The sequence below is a fragment of the Eutrigla gurnardus genome (genome assembly GCF_963514095.1).
Source record: "Eutrigla gurnardus genome assembly, chromosome: 5".
In the NCBI taxonomy this organism is placed as follows: Eukaryota; Metazoa; Chordata; class Actinopteri; order Perciformes; family Triglidae; genus Eutrigla; species Eutrigla gurnardus.
Window position 1 is genome coordinate 9,470,576 of NC_139919.1, and position 18,390 is coordinate 9,488,965.

At 43.9% G+C, this 18,390-nt stretch overlaps 1 protein-coding gene across 1 annotated transcript in view; it reads right to left on the minus strand.

Annotated features, from left to right (window-relative positions):
- Positions 1–508: 508 nt before the first annotated feature.
- The window catches only part of mtnr1al (melatonin receptor type 1A like), a gene marked incomplete at its 5' end in the record, with an annotated part of 31,865 nt that continues 13,983 nt past the window's right edge, over positions 509–18,390 (minus strand). Inside the window, one exon of the mRNA XM_084009756.1 lies at positions 509–1,377. Coding sequence (XP_083865882.1) covers positions 608–1,377 — 770 coding nt within the window. The 3' untranslated portion in view covers positions 509–607. The remainder of the gene's footprint in view (positions 1,378–18,390) is intronic.

Consider the following 18,390-nt stretch of genomic DNA (forward strand, 5'->3'; position numbering starts at 1 on the left):
TTCCAAAAGCACCAATGTATCATTCTTTTCACCTAATCTCTTCATTGTGTGCAGCATCACTTAGATTTCCCTTCTGTGGAAACAGAAACAGTGTTGGTGTCCACTGGCCTTTAAAAACTTCACAGTATTTCTTGTCTAGAAACGATTATATAGAAGATTTTATGAATCAAAATGAATCAGGGGGAGAAGATGATCCCAGTGTTAGAATAACCCAATGTCACATTGAGTATTAGGTTGGTCAAAAGTATAAGTAATGTATTTTGGAATTTGAACAGTGATTCATGACTTCATGACCAAAAGTCATGATGAATCACATTACTAAGTTACTCCCAAACTCTAGTCTCTGTCTCCCTCTCTGTATTTTTATTGTCTCCCAACTTCCCTGAAGGCATCACTAATAACTCTGTGTGGCCTCCTCCTCTTCACCTCCAGCTATTAAAGTTCTTCTTTTCTCTCTCAAAGTGTTTTAGGAAAGGACATTTATTTGTTCTTTTCCTTTCATTGATAAAGTGTTCCTCTCTTTGTCAACGTAATGTTCTTCTTTTCAATAGCCTTTTCTTGTCACAAAAGTTCCAAGTGACTTCCATCCTCCCCTCAACGTATCATCTCAGCAGTGAAACTTGAAGATGATCAGGACGATCCTCTTGTACTCCTTCCTGAAGTTGTGGTTCAGGACGCCGTAGACGACGGCGTTGAGGCAGCTGTTGAAGTACGCCATGAAGTAGCTGGCCGTGAACAGCCACTCCGGTATTGCCCGGCTCAGCCTGGAGTCCAGCGCCACTGCCAGGCCGATCAGGTTCAGCGGCGCCCAACAGACGGCGAAGAGCACGAACACCACAAACATGGTGAGGAAGTTGCGGAGATCATGTGGCTTGATCTTTGGCCGAGAGTCCGGCTTCACCCTCCGCCTCACCTGGATGACGAGGATCCAGATGCGCAGGTAACAGTAGCTGACGATGGCAATCGGCAGGATGAAGTGCACCACCACCACCGTGATGGTGTACAGCGAGCTGACCGACTGCGCGAAGGTGCAGGAGTAAACCCGCGGGTCGTACTGCAGCGACTCCACAAACCAGTTGGGCACGATGGCGAGGATGGTGAGCGCCCAGACGAGCACGACGTAGCACATGGTGTTGCTGTTGGAGAAGAGTTTGTCATACTTAAGGCTGTGGCAGATGTAGCAGTAGCGGTTGATGGCGATGCCCGTGATGTTGAAGATGGAGCCAATGACGCTGAGGCCCATGAGGAAGCCACTGATCTGACAGTGGATGTAGCCGGCGATCCAGCCATCATGGAAAATGGCAGTCAGGACCAGCGGGTATGGATAGATAGCGACGACCAGGTCAGCGAGAGCCAGGCTCACCACAAAGGCGTTTCCTGCAGAGAGGGGGGAAGAGAGAATCAGAATACGTTTAAGTGATTTAATGAGTGAGTTATTATCTTTTCCAGGAGGATTGTGTGAGGATTGTGCACCTCTGTGTCTGTCTGCAGCTAATCACATATTCTGCTAATATATTGCTAATATATTTACATACATTTTGTCTGGAGAAAGGAAGGAAGCTACTTTGTCTCTTGTTGGTAAGTCAGAAACTAATTGTAGATTTGGGTTTAGGCATTCTGTGAGTAAAGCTAGTTGTAACATTAAGTCTTGTGTTGATAGCTTGTTGTTTAAATTCTTGTGAAGCTGTCTATGCTAAGTGAGCAATCAGCTAGTTTCAGCCAGCTCAGCTGTAGTCAATAGACTTGATTGGAGGAAGGGGCCCCAATCTGTGCATGACGTAAACTGAGCACTTAAAAGGCTGTCACTCCAGCGTCAGCTGCAGTGTCAGGACATCAGAAGGAAGACAGCTGAACAAAGACAAAGGAGTCTATCTGTGGGAGTCCAGAGAGGAAGTCCATTGAGGTAGGCATAACATCTCCCCCCCCCCCCCCTTGCAGCCATGTGTCTTATCCCAGTCAGGACATCACACTGGAGAAGATTTTACCAGAGACCCTTCACTCGAGGCTGTAACCCATCCAATCTCTGCTACCCACCATTCTCCACCGGTAAGGAACTTGAAGTACTAGGGGGGGTGTGGAACTCCCAGTCTGCAGTCAAGAAGGCGGACACCATTTCAGCCTATGCCTCCCTGCAGACTCTCCACTTCCTGGCCCTCACGGAGACCTGGATCACCCCAGAAAACACTGCCACTCCGGCTGCCCTTTCAACTGCCTACTCATTTTCACACTACAAGACGAACAGGGCGAGGAGGAGGAACTGGGCTCCTCATCTCACGAGATGGTCCTACCAGGTCCTTCCTCTGGACCACCTACCCCGGTCTGCACTTGAATTCCATGCCGTCTCTGTCACCCTTCCTTTCAAACTCAACATCATAGTGATCTATCGCCCACCCGGTCCTCTCTGTGACTTTTTAGATGAGATGGATGCCATCCTGAGCTGCTCCCCTGATGATGGCACACCACTCATCGTCCTCGGTGACTTCAACATCCACCCGGGAAAGCTGCATTCATCTGAATTCATTGACTTCTTCTCCGCATTTGACCTTACACTCTCCCCCTCTCCACCCACTCACCGGGCCGGGAACCAACTTGACCTTGTCTTCACAAGATCCTGTGGCATCTCTGCACTCTCTGTTACCCCGCTCACTGTGTCCGACCACCACTTTGTGACTTTCTCCCTCCCCATGAAGCCGACCACATCCCTCCCCTCTACGCCTCGAACGGTCACCAGCCGCCGCAACCTGAAATCCCTCACTCCCTCCGCTCTCTTCTCAACTGTTATCTCCTCACTACCATCCACAGAACAATTTTTCTTAATGTTTACTGAGGAAGCCTCCTCCATCCTTATGTCCTCACTCTCCTCTTGTTTGGACACTCTCTGTCCCCCCACCTCATGACCTGCGCGATCATCTCCCTCCCCTCCCCTCCCTGGCTGTCTGAACCTCTGCCAACCAACAGATCATTGTTGCGAGCATTAGAGAGAAAATGGAAGAAATCGGGCCAGCACGAGGACCTTACTCACTACCACCACCTCCTCTCTGACTTCACCTCAACTGTTTCGGCAGCTAAATCTGCCTTCTACCTGGCAAAGATCAACTCTTCCGCCTCCAACCCCAGGAAACTCTTCTCCATGTTCTCCTCCCTCCTCACCCCTCCTACCCCTCCCCCTCCTTCCTCCCTTACTGCTGATGACTTTGCAACTTACTTTACCAAGAAAGTGAATGACATCAGCTCCTCAGTCACGCCTATTCCCTCCCAGAAAACATCTCCCCCAACTCTCAACTCTGATGGCCTTACCAACGTTAGCCCTCTCTCCTCTGAAGACATCCACACACTTGTTACATCTAACCGTGCCACCACCTGCTCCCTTGACCCCAATTCCCTCCTCTCTTCTCCAGGACATCTCACACGACATCTTGCCATTCCTCACCACCCTGATCAACTCCTCCCTCACATCAGGTGTCATTCCAGCGGCTTTTAAGACAGCTACAGTGAAGCCTCTCCTTAAAAAACCCACCCTAGATGCTACTGATATCCAAAGCTACAGACCTGTATCTCTTCTATCATTCCTCTCTAAAACCTTGGAACGTGCCGCCTACAACAAACTGTCATCCTATCTCTCGCAGAACAACCTCCTTGACCCTAATCAATCAGGATTCAGGACTGCTCACTCCACTGAGACGGCCCTCCTCACAGTGACCGAGTCCCTGCGAGACGCCACTCCTCCATTCTCATTCTCCTCGACCTATCTGCTGCATTCGACACAGTCAACCACCAAATCCTCCTCTCCACTCTGGCAGAACTTGGCATAACTGACTCTGCTCTCACCTGGTTTACATCATACCTGACAAATCGCACCTTTCAGGTCGCATGGAATGGCTCTATGTCCAAACCCTGTTCTCTGGACACGGGTGTCCCTCAAGGCTCAGTATTAGGACCGCTTCTGTTCTCACTATACACCAGATCACTAGGTTCTGTTATTACATCGCATGGATTCTCCTACCATTGCTACGCAGATGACACCCAGCTGTTCCTCTCTTTTCCCCCAACCTCTGACACTCACATTGCAACTCGCATCTCGGACTGTCTGGCCGACATCTCTGTCTGGACAACTGCACATCACCTCAAGCTTAACCTGAATAAAACCGAACTCCTCTTCATCCCAGGGAAAGACTGCCCTCGCATGGACCTGTCGGTCACTGTCGAGGGCATCACAGTATTACCTTCCTCAACTGCGAGGAACCTGGGTGTAATCCTCGATGACCAACTATCCTGCACCCCCAACATCACTGCTGTGGCCCGATCCTGCAGATTTGCCCTCTACAATATCCGCAGGATTCGGACCTTCCTCACAAAGGGTGCAACACAACTCCTGGTCATCTCCCGCCTTGACTACTGCAACTCTCTCCTGGCCGGACTCCCGGCCTCTGCGATTAAACCATTGCAGCGTATCCAGAACGCTGCAGCACGCCTTATCTTCAATCTACCCAAATTCTCCCATGTGACCCCCCTCCTCCGTGACCTCCACTGGCTCCCTGTTGCAGCACGCATCCAATTCAGGACGATGGCACTGGCCTTCAGGGCCATCAATGGAACAGCACCCATCTACCTTTCAAACACTGGTCAAACCTCATGCCCCGAAGCGAGCACTTCGCTCCTCTACTTCAGCTGGCTGGCTGGTACCACCATCGCTGAAATCAAACAAATGTCGCTCAGCAAAGTCCAGACTCTTCTCTGTTCTGGTCCTCAGTGGTGGAACGAACTCCCGACTAATGTCAGGACAGCAGAGTCATTTGCCATCTTCCGAAAAAGGCTCAAGACTCACCTGTTCAGACTTCACCTCGACTCTACATAGCATGACCCACTAACCCCCCCCCCCCCCCCCAAAAAAAAAAAAAAAACCCTACCTATAGCACTCTGATCATAGCACTGTTGCTCATAAGGAACTACTTTACTCAGATGAGGACCTAACACTTGTTTTATTTTTAGCTCTTACTTTATCGGCAATAATACGTTGTGGTTTCTTTGTTTCCTTCTTTTGACAAATGTACTTATTGTAAGTCGCTTTGGACAAAAGCGTCTGCTAAATGACCTAAATGTAAATGTTATATATTTTGGGTGCCCAGTTCTAGCTGAATGCTCCTAGAAGGAGGACCTCTTGTGATTGCAATGACTCACACAATTATCCTCACACCTTTTATTGCCTCCTCACTCACTCACTCACTCTAAGTGTGAGTAGTAGGAGGGATACCGCCATGCGCTACTCATTGCCCACAGTAGGGGGATAACAGTTTACGGTGTGTTTGGCTAACGAAACTCCACACACGGCAGCTGACCTTTGTTGGTGTCGTTGTTATATAGAAAACACAATATTTTCAAGAACAATCATGAATATTGGACGAAGCATTTACTTTTATACGATTTTTTCTTCTGGTTTTACTTTTCAAATTCTGAGTAACAAAGGTTGTGTTTCTTTGCAGACGACCATCTGTTTCTGAATATTGGACGGTTTTCGGGAACCATCACAGAAGAGGTGGTTCCCGAAGGTTCATGGTGGCTGCTCTCTCTTCTTTATACTCTTTCCTTCCTCTGGAAAAGGCTTTGTGCTACAACCTTTTCAAGTGGTATGTAAATAAATAATTATAAACTTTGGACGATGGTTGATGTAATGGGAAAGTATCCAGTCATCCACTCAGTCATTCACTCAGTCATCCAGGTCATCCTTCAAAGCTTTATCCTGACTGGATTTACTGTAGGTTTTCAAAGACGTTTCGCCTCTCATCCAAGTGAAGAAAGCCTCTGGGCTTGAAGTCCAGTTGCATAAGATAAAGCTTTCAAGGGGTAAAGTATCCATTAATAATGATAATCCAAAATCCATAAATAATTTCATGGAGCAAGTGCCAACATTCTTAGTTCCAGCTCATTAGATACACAAGATGTGTTGCTTCTCTCTGTTTTGTATCATCATAAGCTGAATATATTTGGGTTATTGCCTCTTGATCAGACAAAATTAGACTTTAAAGACGTAACATTGGGCTCTGAGAACTTTTTCAAAATTGAGATTGGCTTGTGATTTAATAGATGAATTAATTAATCATGCTTGTAAAGTTACTTTGCTTGGCGAGATAATCATCAGGGCCCAGTATTTCAAAAGTGATCTGACTGGATTATCCTGGTCGGATTGGATTACATCGTGATCTGATCTGAAAACTGGGTATTTCAACACAGATCCAGAGAATCCCGATCCTGAAGATCAGGATTCAGCTTTGGTAATCCAATCCTCCCTTGAAGCCAGATAAAGGGCTGGATTTGGGTATTTCAAAATGTAACGCAGAGATCTGGATCAGCTTGATACCAAAATTTCAGGATCATTTGGATCCCACCTCAGAGGTGGATTTGACTTGGATTGACAATGTCTCAGCTCCGCTTCTCCTAGATATTGTTACTCAAGATGTTCATTACACTTAATCTAAATTGTCAGTGCATTACTTGAAACAAATTGGAGTAATTTAAGAACATTTAAGGTGTAGCAAATGTGTTTGGCTATATGTTTGTGTACACACTGATTATTTTTACTTAACCAAATCAGATGCTATTTTGCTTTAAATTACCACAATTATGTTTAGTGAGAGCCTTCTACATAAAGGGAGACAAATTAGGATGGAAAAAATGTATCTAATTGTGTCACTGATCAAGCAATAATACATGAAAATAATGCAACTACAATTTCAAACACTTTCCAGCACTTTATTGAAAATCCAACAACTTATCACTGCAATTGAATTGAAGCATTTCCAAGGATGTCCAGCACTCATACAGACCCTGTCCTTAATAGCTGAGTGGGCTCTGAAAGTAGAAGAAAGGGAAGGAGTATGAGTGATATGTCTTCATTTGGAATCCACAATAGTCACAGAAATTGTGTGCATGATGACAACAGCGGCTACTGTTTAGCTGAAGCTATCGTTGCTATGTTGTAACATAGTCATACATATGGACATAACAGCTTCATGGATTTATTACGGACATGACGACTGCACAGCTCGGTCATTTCTTTATGGATACAAAATCAAAACTACGAGGAAAACGTTTTCGTTTCTGCGGTGACTGGGAGGGACGACAGGCGCTCGGCTATCTACTGCTAATGTCTACTCTACGGGGTGATTTTAGGTGAGTAACTCCATGCAAAAACACACATATTTATGTCGTTTTGCCACACTATTTGAGCTAAACGAGCGCCGTGGTGTCTCGTACGGACCCAACCTGTGTTGCATAGGTCTTGGAATTGTTTTCTGGGGCCCAGGAAAGCAGATAAAACGTGCCCCAATGGGTTAGCATTGGAGCGAGTCTGGAAGGCTGCCAGGCAGGTACAGATCTCGGGCTAGGCAACGTTAATTTTTGTCAGGTTTTTTGCTTCTAATAAGTAGGGATGACCCTGAGGACAACGGAAATGGGGTCAAAAATGACCGGATTTCTCCTTTAACACAGAAGTCAATGGAGCAGAGTTAGCTACCGTTAGCACGGCCGCGGCTCAATTAGAGATCGCTACAGCCTGGTTTTAAGTATGTGACAATTCATATATATAGCACGATATGTTGGTTGGCGTTCATATGGTCCTTAAACCACTAAACATTAGACGACGGTAAACTTACATTTTTGACGTGAAAGTCGCGCTCCCAGCTGCTACATCTGTGAAGTAGTCGCCATGTTTCAGATCCGGAGGCGGAGACTTGAGACTTGGTAATCCGTATCCAGCCAGGTCGGGATCACGGTGATCCACCCTGTTTTGAAATACTCAGATAAAGTCAGCAGGATCACCTTGATCCATGACTGAGAAAAGGAGGATTTCATTATCCGGATTATTCTGATCCGGATTACAAGTTTTGAAATACTGGGCCCTGATCATTAGAAAAACAATGCAGGGTTAGAGTAGAACTGATGGATATTTTAAGAAATGTTTGTAAGAATCAGGCAGAGATAGAAGTTTGGAGTCAACAAATGTAAAAACAACTCGACAAGAAAGAAGCGAGTTCTGACAGAAAAACAGCCCCCCCCCCCCCCCCCCCCCCAACTGAACAGGAACAGGGTGTTTCCAATGAAGGAAATTAAAATAGCCTCCAGCATACAGAAAGGCAAAAATGCCAAACTCCCAGATCACAATCCCAATCCACTTTAGCATCTGGATCATTACTCTCCAAACCTCATCACTGCCGCTTAAATGCCTTCACAATCATTACAGGCTAATGAAGACAACTGTCCAATGCTGCTCCGGTACATTTTCAGTTCAATCATCTGCACTCTAACCACTTTAGACAGCTCACACTGACTCAAACACACACCCCATCCAAAGAAGTTCATTGTTGTTCCCCAGGATGGAGGGTAAACACTGGTTTGTATGCCAAACACAGCAGCAGATGGGTTGGAGTTTCTTCCATGTTTTTGTCTCTTTTGTCAGCCACATACTGTATGCTTTCACAATAACAAAGTTCTTGCCCTGCTGGTGTGCAGTAAAGGTCTCCCACATGGGAAAATTAAGTTTGTGGGGCCTGATTTAGGGGTTTAACATTTGCCTATCACCCTGAGTGCGCCAGGCTGCATTTCAATATTTTCTCAGCGTTTTGGCCATTGTAGAGTTGTGTTAGGATGGCAGGCAGGTAGCTATTTCAGATATATTTACCGCTAACTCAAATTAAATCAGTTCTCCAATTCTCCATTTTTCTTTCGAGTAAAGCTTCCACCACTTAAAGATCCACTACTTTGGTCCAAACTGCAATATTTATATTTATATATATATATATATATATATATATATATATATATATACCAAACTATGTGATGGATTGCCGTAAAATGACGTGCCAATATTCATGGTCCCCAGGAGATGAATCCTACACTGCAAAAACAGCCCTTCTAGAAAGAAGTAAAATATTCTCATATTCAATCAAATTATCTTGTATCAAGCAAAAAAATCTGCCAATGGGGTAAGCTTTTTTTGCTTGACAAGCAATTCTTAAAATAAGCCCAAATTTCTTAGCTCCGAAAGACTAAAATGAGACTTTAAACTAGACAGAAAATCTTAAACTAATCCAAATTCTTCTAAAACAAGCAATGAAAAAAACACTAATTCAAGATTAAATTACTCAAAATTAGAATTGAAGTCTCTTTACTAATTTAAGAAATTACACCTTAATCTGGGATTGATAATGAGCATAAAAGTAGTTAAAATAAGACATAATTTCTTAAAACAGCATAACAAATATAAAATGGATGTCTTAAATCAAGATACTTGACTTGAAACTTTCTCAGTTAATTTTTTTTTTTTTTTTTATGGCTGGAGTGCCATGCAAGCCTTTTTTATTTTTATTATGAGAGAGACAGTGTGGAAAGGGGAGATAGAGGGGGAAGACATGCGCGAAGGAGATTGCCGGGCCGGGAGTCGAACCACTGATGTCCGCGTCGAGGCTGAGCCTCCGTACATGGGGCGGCTGCCTTATCCACTGCGCCACCGGCTGAGCCTCCGTACATGGGGCGGCTGCCTTATCCACTGCGCCACCGACCGCCCCAGTTAATTTTTTTTATTAACTTTGCTCAATTCAACATCCAAAAAAAAAGGGCACTTCTGCATTCCAGATCCATCATAATCAAACAGATTGAAAAGCCAGTTTTGATTTGAACCTCACTATCAAAATAATAATACATCAGTTATTGTAGCAGCATAGCAACTAAATCATGCGGGAGGCGTCATGTTGCAGCTGGTTTGCAGCATAATATCCCATATGGTTTTCAATCTCACCAAGCAACTGTCCTGTAATGAAAATGAAAATATTAATAATAAAAACTTTTGTCCTTGTTTCATGGCATTCTTGAATTGAGATGTTGTGCATATGGTCTTACTCTTAAAATAAGGCAAATAATCTTGGTGCCCCGCTGGGTTTGATCGTAAAACATTTTTATACTCTTTTTCTGGTTCATTCTAGCTCAAAATTAGCTGGAATATCTTATCAAGAAAAAGTAAGGCATACTTTCTTAAAATTAGATATTTTTTCTAATGCAAAACTTGCTTGACAAGATTAATATTCTTTTTGGACAAAAAATAAGACTTATTTTCTTGATACAAGGCTTTTTTTACTTTCTTGAAATTCCATTTTTGCAGTGTACTGACTTGGATTGGTGATCCCCTGATGTTCTGTAGTGCCACCATATGGTTGACATATTTGTCTCTTAGTGAAAAATTCCCAAGACCCGCCCCTGGAACTCAGACTGGCCAAAACAGACCAGGGTCTAACAACTATCCAGCTCTGCTCCATAGGCTCTTGTCTTGATTTTCTGAGTGGTTTTCTGGATTTGTAGCTCGTCATGGTGATGATACTGGTTACACGGAGAAGTTTGAAGGAGATAAAAAAGTTTATAAAACAATATGACACACACATAGTACTGAATGGGCCCTATCTTGCACCTAGCGCATTGCACTTTCAACACCAACGCAAGTATCTTCGCTATTTTCCATCCAACGCATATTTTGGTGTTTCAGAAAACAATTCCGCCACAGACCAGGTAAAACTGGTTTGAAGTCAGTCGTGTTATTTAGATGCTATTTTATGGAGCGTGTGCACCTGCTTCTCTCATCCACAGGGACGCAGCAGTTCCCATTGATGCAAACCCTAAATAATTACAAGAAAAAATATGTCAACACTGGGGAAATCATTGTGGGGTCTATGACGATATGAACAAATGGCTGTTTTGTTGACAGCCGTGAATGTGTGTGCGTTCGGCGTTCCCTCCACCAGCCTGTTAGTGGAGGAATGTGCCGTTACGGTGCGGCGCATTGGAAGGAGTCCGCCGCTGTTTCCCTGGTTACGGTCAACGTGGAATCTGGAGGAAGGTGAAACCGCAATTCTCCCAGCGGCGTGGAGGAGAGGATGGAGGGAGGGCTAAAGTATGTGTGGACACAGGCGTGGTCTTACATGACACACACACACACACACATCCCCATATAATGCCAACGGGCTTACTGCCCTCACCAGCATGCCAGTCTCCTCTGCAGTGAACTGCTCTTGCCGTGTTCCCAAATAATCCGCCGTTATAATAGCAATCCGCCATGGAACAAGCTCCTCCTGCTCTTAAAGGGAATGGGAGATGACGCTCTGATTGGCTTATTGTTACGCCCAAAAAACACCTGTAATGAAGCCACTTAAGACCAACCCTCTAGATTTGCGTAAGTCATTTCTCCACCGTTATAATAGTCAGTGTCCGAGATCCGCCAACAAAGACACTTTGTTGTGCGTTTCAGACCACCAAGATAGGGCCCACAGTCTTTTTAATAGTGTTTGGTAACAGTGAATAAAGAGCTAGCTTTACAGGAACAATGTTGTTCCTTAATTTCGTTATCTGCTGTCTCCATCATCAGGTGATGTGGTGCTTCAGTTTTACACTGAGATCTGTAGCTTTTGCTCCTATCTTTAACTTTATCTGCTCTCACTGCTGAACCAGGATAACATCCTGGATATATCCTTCAAACACGTAATGTAGACCCATCTGTCTGCCTCTCTATATCCCCTTTTTGTTTTCCCAAAAGTTGGATCACATTTATTCACTGAGTGCAGTTTTGACAGTGTGAAGGGGCTTACCCAAGGGTCAATTAGATGACATTTGGAACACACATTCACCTCAGGACGAATTGTAATAACTTTTGTGATCTTTTGTGATCCTGACTTTTCAATGTCATCCATCAGGTCAAAATGTTAGAGCTGCATGTGGGTATTTATAACCAAACATGAAGACAAAAAGAACGGCTACGACATAAATGCAGTGTCTTACATTGGAAGTTCTACACAGTTTCTACTAATTCTGTGGTATTTTCTTTATTTCAGTTAATGGAAATGTTTTTTCTTTGTTTTATGTTTGTTTCTACCACAAAAAAATCAAAACACAGCTGTAAAAAATGAACAGTTTCGGCATAAATTTCATCAGCAGCTCATCCATGTCTGTGTAAACGACGATGTCAGCATGCGGCCTAAAATGTAGGACGATGTCCCATAGACACCCAATGTAGCATCAACCGCAGGAAATAGCTTTGTTTATGTAATCTTAGCTTGCATACGTTGAATGATGACGTTTCTGAACCAAATATGCCTCAGGCTTGCATGATGCCACTTCGGTAATGTGAAATATGGTAAGGTTTATGCAACCAAACAACCTGGTTATGTTTCGAAAAAATATCATGACCTGTGTTACATGATAACATAACAACGTAACTTATCAGCCATAATAACAACCTTCCGTAGAGGCCTTCCTTAAATGATATTATGTAACAAGTGTTAAGTCAACATTTACTTTTGGTTTCACTCGGGACACAAACAGTGGTCTCCTTGGTAAAAATCCTGTGGTTGTGTGACCCATCCAACACCAGTCCCACCCTCACTATACTCGTGATTATGCCACTTAAAGCTCTGGTCTATGATTTGAAAGATTTGTCAATTGAGCCAAAATTGATCCAATAGTAGCCAACTGGTCCGCATGGCTACTATTGGCAAAATGTTCCGATCCAATCCTCGCTCACTCTCCTGCTCCTGCTCACGCCTCGTCCCGACTCACTTTCGCATTTGAAACTATGAGCGGACCAGACGCTTGTTGCCCTGAGCAGTTCAGGTATGGAGGGAGAGCAGAGCGGCGGTAGCAAGCGGCCTCTGCTTGCCCCACTGGCAAAGGCTGAAAGAAAGAGAAAGTCTGTCACTGAAATGACAGACACAAAGCGGAGATGCGACATAAAGAGGGCTCAAACCCGAGTAAACCTCGGGTCATCATTTGAACGGTGGCGAAAGCTCCGCAGAGATATGGATCTGAAGAGCGATGCTGATACAGCGGCGTTTCTGTTGAACAGCAGGGAGACACACGCATTTCAACCTGTTCAACCTGTTCTAGTATTTCTCACGTAGACAAATTACTGGGATAATTTTAAAAAGTTCTCTTATTTTACGCAGATAGTTCACCGCAGGTGTTTCTGAAAACATTTTAGAAATAAGCTATGCAGTTGCTGAATCTGTCTTTATTTTAGATCGACAACGGTCAGTTTAAAACATTTTCGAGAGCTTGCGGGAGGCGCCGCCCCATCTCTTGAAACTCGCCGCAACGCGACGGCATTGCACGGTCAGCCAAAATCTCACTCTGAACTAAGTTAAAAACTTGAGAGCCCTGGACCAGGTAATCTCTCATCTTTATTGTGGATGTTGTGACACAGATAACTTTTTTCAAACCTTTCAAATCGTAGACCATAGCTTTAACATCCAATAAAACTATATGCTCCATCACTTGCACTCAGTGCATCGTTCATTGTACTGCATACAGAACCATGTGCATGTCCACTGTCTGAGGATATTCATACCTGATTATTTCAAATGTTATTTTTTTTAAAGCTTTGAGCACCACAAACACAGTTCCATTCCCCTCCACTGTACTGGGGTTAAAAACTGGTGCAGTTATGTCAAAACCTAGACAAATAAATCCTAATGTATCTGCAGGTCACCTTAACTATGATGCATATGCATCAATATTTTACACTTAAGGGCCTTCAGATGCCATTCAGATCTCATTAAGAAAATGAGCACGCAGTCTGACCCTGGGGGAGAGCTGCTGTCGGGGTGAAACCCTCCAGTGACTGAGAGGTGTGTCTCAGACCTCTGCAGCTGCTGTAATTGACACGTTTTTATCAAATTACATCTTCACACCCGGAGGGGAGTGTGGTCATTAACTCTGGCAGAGTTAATAACACCTTGTTCTACCTGCTCCACTCCATTCTGTATTTATCACCCTCCAACTCCATCTTCATTATTAAGACGCTTCATCGTTATCATTCTTGACGGCGACTCTTCGTCTCCGACGCGTCACAGGAGGCCAGTTAGAAGAAAAGCACAGAGACGGGGGGGGCTTGTTAACCGCAAGCCAATATGTGATTCTGTCTCCATTACAGTGTTTGCCCTTTGTGACTTTAACCAATTATATCCCTTCCCTTGTGTAAGCTGGAGCTATATGTTAATAAGAGAGGATGAGGAACGCTGTCAGGGTTAGAGGTTCAATTCCCTGTGTAATTCAGTAATTGAGGATTGTAATGGGAATTTTGGATGTTTGTACTTTATAATCAGAATATTTGTCAGGCTGACTCGATCCGTATCTCCTCATCTGACTGTTATGCTATGACGAAAATGAATGCCTGTTTGTAGATGATATGAACATGAGTGCCACAGTGAAATAAGATAATTTCAGGACTATGACGCCTGTGTTCTGTAAATCTTGACCTTGCCTGTACATCTTGTCTTTGTAAGATAGGACATGATCCGTCCTTTGGTTCCTCCTCCTTAAAAGGGAGATTGTTGTTGGACTCGTGGTCGTTCCTGCTGACGCCTGGTTCACACTGGATGCGGAAGCGCCGCGGCGCGGCGTGCCGGCGAAAATCGCGAGCGATCCGCGCACCCCCCGTTCAGACCAGACGCGTATTTCTCCGCGGCGGTCGACAAGAGTTTCTGCTCAGCTGTTGTTAATTCAGAGCTATTTTTTTCCATTAAACCCCATAAAATTAATACGCCATGTTTCTGTAACCAAGAAGTTTGTACACTTCTTGTATTTATCCGTTCTCTCTCTCTCCGAGAGAGAGAAAGACAGCGAGAGAGAGAGAGGGACACACACACAGACAGAGAGAGTGTGTATGGTAGTAGACAGTAGTAGTGCAGATATACCGTTGAAATACACTTTTTTTTATCTACTCTTCACATTTATTAAATGTATTGTCTCTTCCTGTTTCCCAGTGCGAGTTTAGATACACAAATATGATCGCGTTTGTCAATCGCTGTATTTTATTTTGAAAATTGCTTTTATTTTGAAAATTGACCGGATTGTCTCGTGTTTCTCTGTGTGATTTCCTGCCAGAATTGACGCGTTCGCTCGCGGCACGCGCAAAAAATAGAGCAGACGCCGAAACGATCGCTTCACGGCGCGGGAGGGCCGCGCGTATTCGCGGCGCTCCGCGTCCAGTGTGAACGACACCATAGCTTAACAGGGGTGCCGAATGGAAGCGGGCTCCGCTACGCGTCTATTCGCGGCACTTCCGCGTCCAGTGTGAACCAGGCCTGAGTCTGAACCTTTGCATCAGAAGGCAGGGGTGACCAGTCCCTCCTCTGCAGATGAGAATACTTAGTGGAATAAACCTCAGAGAAAAAGCTGATCCTGGTTGTTGATCTTTATTGGGCAGATTCATTTTTCCACAACAGGATGATGTTCTACTGGTCTCAGAGCCGTCCATGCTGTAAACGTCAAACGTCCCTTCCTGTTACATGGACTCCTGCAACTTCACCAAGAAGAGTTAAATATGTCTAGTTACACATCACATGTGCCATACCACATAGCTCAAGACTGTGTCCCTTCGCTAAATAGCCTTGGACGTCACCCGCCACACCTTCTACTTCCCATCCTGCGTTACCTGACCTGCAACCCCATTGAACAATACTATGAATCAATAGTCCTGGCAGTTCCACTCTGCCAGATTGTGGTCTCTACATCAGTGAGGCTATGCTTACAGCCTTTATGTGCCTACATGCATCTTATTGACCTTATTAGTCTCAGGCTCTCTGGTCCTGGTTGTGGTCTCCCCTGGTCGTGTCAGCCCTCTTCCCTGCCCTGGACCTCTGCTCCACTGAAACACTTCGGACTGCAAGTATGAGTAACACTCCTGAGGATGCCAATGGATAAATGAGACCTGGAGTTTTGCTGTTGTCAAACATTTACTTCATCAACAACATCCCTATGGTGGAAGATTCCTTTACTCCTTCCTTATGACATCTGACAGCCAATCAGAGACTAATATGTTTTGTTGCCATGGTACTTTCAACTGAAAGGACCTCTAGTAGCACTATGGAGCTGTTCCTCTACAGTATAAGGTTACACCGTACACACTAAGATATGTAATGTGGCCAAAAGTCAGAATGATGATTTCGGGTCAAGTTGATCTTCATAAGCAGGTGATTATTATAACCAATTGTTGTTCTTTTCCTTTATTTCTCATGCTTTAGATTACCATTTTATCTGCATTTTTATATCTATTTGACACTGTGTCCTGCAGAATTACATTCCCATCTGAGCTGCATTCTCAACAGTCGCAGTTTTAAACAGTTTCAAATACGTGGTAAATGAACAAAACTAAAGTTTACAACATTGAGTTTAACTTTGGGGGTGTTACGTGAGCAGGTTTTATCAGTCCGCTTGACGAGGGCCATTCAAACTCGGGAGCCTTCCCTGTGCACATCTGTTTTTCATCGAGAGAAAATGACTTCCTTGCCCGTCACCAGACAGCTTACAGCGAGGCAAAGTATCATGGGAATAAAGCAGAAGACAAAATCAAAATGTAATTAAGGTTAGCCTAATGTAGTTTTGGAATGTTTTTTTTTCCCATATGTTGCCACATAAGAAAAGACCCTAAATTAACACTGTTAGCTGAATTATTTTTATCGGCATAATTCTGTCCCAAGTGATCACTACCAGTCGTTTCCACGGTAGCTAGTTAAACATAATCAGCTCTGGAAATGTTTTATGAAAAAGAAAATGCATTCAAGACATTTGTTAAAGCTCAGTGACACAATAAGTTTTGCTGATGGACGCTGGGTAAACATGACTTACAAAGAAACTCCAGAGGGCACCTTTAATCCTCAATGACTCCAGTGAATCATGTATCGTACTTTCAGACACCCAATACGACTTCACACTGACAGTCAGACACCAAGAGGCACCTTAGCGCCCAAAATGATACATTAAACGCCACCAGTTGTGCTAATTAGCCTGTTCATTAAGACAAATGATGAATTAACGAGCAGAGATTTCTATCAGCGCGGTGTGATCTTTAGCTCTTGAACGCACCGGGAAGTTACAGTAGTTTCAAAGACATCAGTTTTTATCACATTGGAATGCAAATTAATGCAGCGAGTCGCTCGGAAATCTAATCAGCTCATCTCTTCTGTGGAAGGAGCAGCGCCGTGAACTCTCCTCTCGTCTAGATTCTGTGTTGGTGATACAGCGTGTCCCTCACAGACAGACAGACAGACAGACAGCCTGGTCGAGTTTGTTGTGAAGTGAGATTCTCCTGTTTGTTCTTTTCCTCCTCTCGTGTTTCGCTTGTTCCTCTCAGCTATGCGAGTGTGTTTGCCGCCGGTGTGTCACCTGACGGCAGTGCCGACTGCAGCGGCTGTACCTTGTTAGAGCACAACAGCAAACACTGCTGTCACCCACAGAGGGATGGATGCTGAGCTGCAGTTTGTGTAGGAAAAAATAGACGCTTTGTGTGCCTGAGTCAACCTTCGACTGACATTTCTGGATCACACTGGAGTTTTGTAAAGGCACAGAAGTTGGAGGTTATAAAAGTGAGATGGGAGGAAGTAGACAGCGGAGAGAGACCGCGTTCATATGTCCAATGGACAGATGTGCTAAAGAGTGTGTACAAAATAGACCATCCATCCATCGTCTACCGCTTATCCTGTATTCAGGGTCGCGGGGGGATCCCAGCAACTGAATAGACCAACCTAATGAAATGACAATCAAATGTTGGTGTTTCTGTTTCTAAAATGCTGCTTTTATGCACCAAACGGACTCAACGATCTTTGTCAAGTTTGTCAAGTTAACATCAACCTCCTTTCACAAACCTAACTAAGTTTGTTTTCTCAACCTGACTTCCTGTGAAGAGGGAAGTTTATTTTGAAAAGATGACGATAGAGGTGTAACGATTCATTCGATGAATCGATGAATCGATTGTCAGTCCTATAGATTCTACTAAATCGATCTGCTACAATAAATAAATAGAATGAATCGTTTTGGCTTCACCAATAATTGATATAAATGCATTTAATCGGATTAATCGTGATTCTTACTTATGATTAATGTTTTAATACTTTTAAGACACTCTCCCCGGCCAGCATGTAGTCTACTGAAAAATGTTCAAAATAACTGAGCAATGTTTAATTATATTTTTGTATTCAGCATAAAATATTATGCAGGACTACTTATTTCACCTTTCAGAAGAATACAGATAGTCTCACTCACATTATTGCATGTTTATTTAATGGATATAGAATTTTGGTTCCAAGTTACTGAATCAAATCGTGGTTTTCAGAATAAAATTGAATCGAATCGTTACAAAAAAAAAAAAAAAAACGTACTTGAATCGAATCGCCAACTACTGTATCGTTAATCGAATCGAATCGAATCGCTGTGAAGCCAAAGATTCACACCCCTAGATGACGAGCATGTAAGGAGCGTATTTGGACTGACAAGTGCAATCTGCTAAATGATGAGGTGACATTCCTACAGCTGAGGGTTGTAATTGTAGGTTAATGACGACGAGTAGACCCTTTCACATCG